Source organism: Peromyscus californicus, unplaced genomic scaffold (assembly GCF_007827085.1).
Source record: "Peromyscus californicus insignis strain IS unplaced genomic scaffold, ASM782708v3 Scaffold_6__1_contigs__length_162567912, whole genome shotgun sequence".
Classification (NCBI taxonomy): Eukaryota; Metazoa; Chordata; class Mammalia; order Rodentia; family Cricetidae; genus Peromyscus; species Peromyscus californicus.
Genome location: NW_026294584.1, coordinates 52,273,733 through 52,279,732, shown reverse-complemented (window position 1 = coordinate 52,279,732; position 6,000 = coordinate 52,273,733). Strand labels below are relative to the sequence as shown.

Here is a 6,000-nt window from a genome sequence, read left to right as displayed (position 1 = left end):
ACCAGCGAAGCCCGCTCCACGCACGCTCCCGCGGCCGTCCTCCGGCCGGAGCCGCGCGCCCGCCGCCGCCGCCGCCGCCGCCGCCGCCGCCGCCGCCGCCGCGCGCGGCGTCCCCGCCCCCTCCCCGACCCGCCAGCCCTTCAGCCCGTGGCCGCGGAAGGAGCCGGGAGCGCGCGCCGCGGCGGGGAACGTGCCCGAGACGCACAGCCCCGCGCCGAGCGCCGGAAGCAGCGGGCCGGGCCTCGCGCACTGCGCGCGCCGCCCCCGCCCCTGCGCCGCGACCTTGCTCGCGCGCGCGCACTGAGGCGCCGCCGCCGCTGCCGCCGCCGCCGCCGCCGCCGCCGCCGCCGCCGCCGGGGCTGCTGCTCCGGCTGCTGCAGGAGGCGGCGCTGGCTGGCGGCTGCGCTCGCTCCAGTCGGCGAGCGGAGGAGCGAGCGAGCGAGCGTGTGTGTGTGTTTTTTAAAGATGGCCGGAGCGGCGGCGGCGGTGGCCGCGGGAGCAGCAGCTGGAGCCGCCGCGGCAGCGGTGTCGGTGTCGGCTCCGGGTCGGGCCTCGGCGCCCCCTCCGCCTCCGCCCGTGTACTGTGTGTGCCGGCAGCCGTACGACGTGAACCGCTTCATGATCGAGTGCGATGTCTGCAAGGACTGGTTCCACGGCAGGTAAATAAACCCCCTCAGCCCCGCCGCCGCCGTCGTCGCCCGCGGCCACCGGCCAGCCGCTGCCGCCTGCGCCTCCCTGGGGCTGGGCCGCCGCGTCGCTCCCCCACGTCCCGAAACCCGGGCACTGAGCCCCCCGGGCCGAGCGGAGGCGAGAGCGGGGGGTCCCCGCCTGCCGGGCAGGCTGAGGAGCGGAGCCGGTGGGCTCGGCCGGCCCGGGCGAAGAGTCGCCACAACAAACAGGAACAAAGGGGCCGGCGGAGAAGTTGGCAGGGGAAGCCCGGGCGAGGGGACGCGGCGGGCGGCGCGGCTCGGGTGGCGGCGGCGGCGGAGCGCAGGCAGGCCCGCAGCCCGTCGTCCCCCCACTGCCCTGGCTGCCGCCGGCCGCCGCGTCCCGGGCTCCCGCCGCCCCGCGCCTGTCCTCGGCGGCCGCCGCCGCGCCTGCTTCGTTTCCGGGCGGCAGCCGCTCGGTCCGGCCGCGCGTCGCCCCCGCCGCGGGTCCCGTCGCGCCCCCTTCTCTCTTTATCAAAACTTCCTCGGGCGGCGCGACGGGACCCGCGGCGGGACGACGGCGCGGGGCGGCGAGTAAACAGAGCAACAGATGAGGCACTCGCGGCTCGCGAGGTGCGGGGCCCCGTCACGGCGCAGTTTGCCTGGCCGCCGGCCCACCCCGCAACACACCCCCTGCGGCCGGGGGCGGGCGACCAGGGTCCGGGCACGTCGCCGCAGATCCTCCCCGGCGTCGCCGTCGCGCCTCAAACTTTACACTGAGTGCGGTCTCCGGCCACACCGGGACGGCCCACAGCGGTGGCCCGGGCGCCGGGGCCAGCCAACTTTGGGGTGGTGCGGTGGCGGACGTTGCCCTCGGATGCCACCGCCGCGCCGCAGGTTTGACGTTTCGGAGAGCTCGGGCCGCCTCCGCAGCCAGGCCGCCGACTCGTGTGTTTTGTAATCAAAGTGTGAGGCTAATAAAGGGCGGCGCCACAGCCTCTTGACTCCAGCGTGGGAGGGATTCGCAGGCATTTAAACAAAGAAACTAGTTGGGGTTGGGCTCCCAAAGTCCTTATTTGGGTGTTGTGGCAAAGCCTGCGGTCACCTTTAGGTGAGGCAGGTTTTCTGGGCACCGTTGGATGTTGTATCTCGACGAGAGCCCGCTCGGGAGTTATAGCTGATACGGTGACTGTGGTTGTAGGAAGTATCCTTTGATTGACAGCAGGGCATTTAAATACAGCCCCCGCTTCCCCCCTCCCCAATTTTACAGAAACATTGCACCACCAGGCCAGATGTCTTAGTCTCCCTCTACTGGTCTAGGGAGAGAAAACCATTGATATTACAGGGTTCTTTTCAGTGGTGATGACTAATTAGGTAGAGTTTGACTTAATTTTCAAGTACAGTTAAATTTTACTGAGTTTTAAAGTTAGGTGTCCCTAACAAATAGCACACACAAAATTATCACTTTAAAAGCAGAGTTATGCACTCATTTTGTGTAAAGGCAGACTTGAGCAGTCTGACAAAAGGTGGAGGGTATTGTAATGTCTGCCACTTAGTAAATGTTTTCCTGTATTTTGATTTATACGCAAAGGTGAAATTTGTAGGTCCTAGACCCTTCCAATTCTATGCCTACATTCTCTGCTTCTACAACATTCCAAGGAACCAGAAAAGATTACCCAACATTAAATTCTAAAAAGAATAAAACAAGAATTAATTGCAGTGTCAGAAAGGTTGAGTTTTCCAGGGACCTGTTGAAAGAAATATGCCCCATTGTGTAATTCACAGATCTGATAGGTTAATAAATTATAGATTTGATGTTTTTAAAGCTAATTTTATTGTCACATGGGTGCTGGGGAGTCAACTCAGGTGCTCAGGCTTGGGCTGCAACCTCCCCATCCCCTGGTTCTTTTGAGGCAGGGAGTCTCTGTATTAAGCCTGGCTATTCTGAAAGCTTTGTTGACCAGGCCTCTAACTCAAGAGATCCACCTGCTTCTGCCTCCCAAGTGCTAGGGTTAAAAACATGTACCACCATGCCCAGCTGCAGTTTTTTGGTCTTAAATTAGGTGTCTTAATGCTAGGCGTTTCATGATAAACCTCTGGCTGTTTTTGTCACACATTTAAGTACCAGTTTGCACACAGGTGTTGAAGAGGCAATAAAGAAGGCCAGTATCTATCTTCGTCACATATACATGTGATTTCATCTGTGGAGGTGACTCGGGTGAGCCCAAGGTCCTTTTGATCACTAATCTTTGAGATGTTAAAGTGGTACACGTGTTAGAAGTTAGAAAAGTTAGTCATACTGCTGTGCCCTGTCAAGTGATATCTTCTTAGTAAGTCTAATTTTTAAATACTGATAATTTAGAATCTATATGCCTTGCCTATGATTGATATTTATTCTAGTGAGTCACTTTTTATACACACTGAAGTATTACTTACATATTAATTACTAAACATTATTTACGTACATGAGAATTGGTCCCTAAAGAACCCTCAGTTTTCCAAAAAAAAAAAAATGGTCCATTTGCAGAGTAGGGAAGATAAACAGTCTTTACATGGACGATTTCTTTATTTCTTCTAAAATTTGTTGTTATTGTGTATTATGATGTGTGTGTTCTAGGGGTGGAACTCAGATTGTCAGACTTGCATGGCAGGTACCTTTATCAAGCATATCTATTGTCTGGGAACCTGAATTTGTTTTAATTTCTTTTGAGAAAGAAGAAAGGGTCTTCCTTGATGCAGCTTTAGCTGCAGGGTGACTAGAACAGCTTCTTCTTGGGTTGAGACTGTTGAACTTTGGTGCATCCTTGGTGATCAGGAATTCCTACCCCTGAACCTGCCTAAGCTTTTTTGCAAGGGAGAGAATAAAAGGACACTTAACCAATAGGTTGTAATGTGTAATTGATACCCTGGGGTCAGTGAGCTGAGAGATGGGCAGGATTTTCCTAGGGAGTTTCTTTTCAACTTAAAAGTTGAAGAGTTCTTCCTCCAGTCCTGGTGGAAGTAAGACAGTGGATGCAGGTGCTCCTTGGTGCTGCTGCAAGACTTTGATGGTACTTTGATATCATCCATTGTATTAGAATGGAGCCGGGTGGTGGTGCACGCCTTTAGTCACAGCACTTAGGAGACAGAGGCAGGCCGATCTCTGAGTTTGAGGCCAGCCTGGTCTACAAAACGAGTTCCAAGATGGCTAGGACTGTTGCACAGAGAAAGAAACCCTGTTTTTGGGGGAAAAATTGTACTAGAATGTTGTGTCCTGTTTAAAATTAAACACTTATATATCTTTGTAATTACATATTCTTTAGGTTTTTTTTTGTTTTTTTCGAGACAGGGTTTCTCTGAGTAGTATTGGTGCCTGTCCTGGATCTCACTCTGTGGACCAGGCTGGCCTTGAAGAGATGGGTCTGCCTCTGCCTCCCTACTGCTGGGATTAAAGGCGTATACCACTACCGCCCAGCTATTCTTTAGGTTTTATAAGAGTAATGTATTATAAAAATTAAAAAAAAATAGAGAAATAAAAATAATATGAAAGTCCATATCTTTCATGGGTAACTACTGTTTAATGTTTGAGATAGGATTTTTTAAAACAAAATCGGAATTTGCTTTATGTATTCTGTTACTTTTTAAAACTAGTGTGTGCTTTTTGTCATATTTTTAATGCTGTTTGAAAATTTTTTTAGTGGCTGTGTAGTATTTTTTTGGCCATGTAGTGTTTAATTCCACAAAAGCACAACATTTAAAAGTCATTTTTCTGTTGTTATTACTTTACTGCACCTTGCATTTATTAATGGTGATATGATTTACACCCTTTTAACCAAAATTTTGTGGGTATCTCTGTTTCCTTAGATTAACTCAAATAGAGAACCTGGCTCATGCCAGGTATTCAGTAAGAAATTCCTTGAAAAAATTGGTGGTTAGAAGGTACAGTTGTTTTTGGTTTGACGGATCTTTGCCAGGTTGTCTTCTGAAATGTTCAGTTTGTTCTTGAGCAGTACCCATATTAGTTCCCAGTGTCTTTGACAATATAAAATGTTACTTTCTTTGATGGACAAACAACTTTGGCAATTTGTATATAAGTGAATATTATTAAAAAAAAAAAAGCCTTGGGCATAATGGTGCATGACTGTTAACTAGCATTCTGGAGATGGATGGTTAAGGGAACACAAATTTGAGGCTAGACCAGGCTACTTAGTGAAACTATCTAAAAACAAAACAAAAAGATGAAAGAAAAAGTTACCAAAAAAAACCAAAAACAAAAAAACTAGTACCCCAAAATGGTTTATAACTGTCCTCAAACTAAAACAACCCAGATATTAACAGTAGATTACACAAATTTGGTATATTCATAAAGTAGAATAAAACACAGCAATAAAAAAGAATACACTGTTGGTTCATGGAACAACATGGATGAAACTCACAAATGTAGAGTTGAACATAAAAAGGTAGATATGAAATAAATACTCTTTTTAATCCCAGCATTTGGGAGGGACAGGCAGACAGAGTTCTGTGAGTTATAGACCACCTGGTCTATGTAGCAAGTTCCAGTCCAGCCAGGGCAAATAGTGAAACTCTGTCCTCAAACAAAAAGTACAACAAAATGTTTTTAAAGTTAAGAATTGTTCAATTTGGCAGCTGACAACATTCAGGGTATTGGTAATGCTGCTTTTCTGTGGTGCATTTGTGGAAAGCCTTGTGCATATGATGTTTTAACAAAGTGCTCGGTCAACGGAAAAAGAAATTCAATATCCTGAGTGTGGACCATGCCTGAAAACCTAGGAAGAGTCAGAATGCCTGTTTGGAGAGAAGTGGAAGAGATCACTAGTTTTGTAGACAGGCCTAGTACTTTGGATTTTACTTTTGTTTTTGTTTGTTTTGTTTTTTTGAGACATGGTTTCTCTGTGTAGCCCTAGATGTCCTGGAACTTGCTTTGTAGACCAGGCTGGCTCCAAACTCACAGAGATCCACCTGCCTCTGCCTCCTGAGTGCTGGGATTAAAGGAGTGCGCCACCACTACCCAGCTTGGATTTTACTTTTAAGCAGATGATTTGCTTTGGGTTGCGGTGTCAGGAATTGACATCTTTTTTTATAAGGATCATTCTTGGTCTTGGTCTTAGTGTATAGGAGACCGGTGTATCTGAGGACCCCTGCATTTGATTCCAAGCTCTGGGGGAAACTCACTCCGCTGATATGTGAGAATACTGGAGCGGGGGAGGTGAAAGTGAAGCCAGGAAGACCATTAAAACTATTGTAATAATCTAGGTAGCAGATGCTTTAAGTGGTTGAGTCAGTTTGAGTAATTTATGAATGTCCTGTCTGTGTGTGTTACTGGAGATTGAACCTAAGGCCTTGCCCATGT

General features: G+C 49.6%; 1 protein-coding gene across 1 annotated transcript in view; it reads left to right on the top strand.

Annotated features, from left to right (window-relative positions):
* The first annotated feature begins 331 nt into the window (after positions 1–331).
* Kdm7a (lysine demethylase 7A) overlaps positions 332–6,000 on the top strand; it is a 69,246-nt gene continuing 63,577 nt past the window's right edge. The window contains exon 1 of the mRNA XM_052719827.1: positions 332–659. Within this exon, the coding sequence (XP_052575787.1) occupies positions 466–659 (194 nt within the window). The 5' untranslated portion in view covers positions 332–465. The remainder of the gene's footprint in view (positions 660–6,000) is intronic.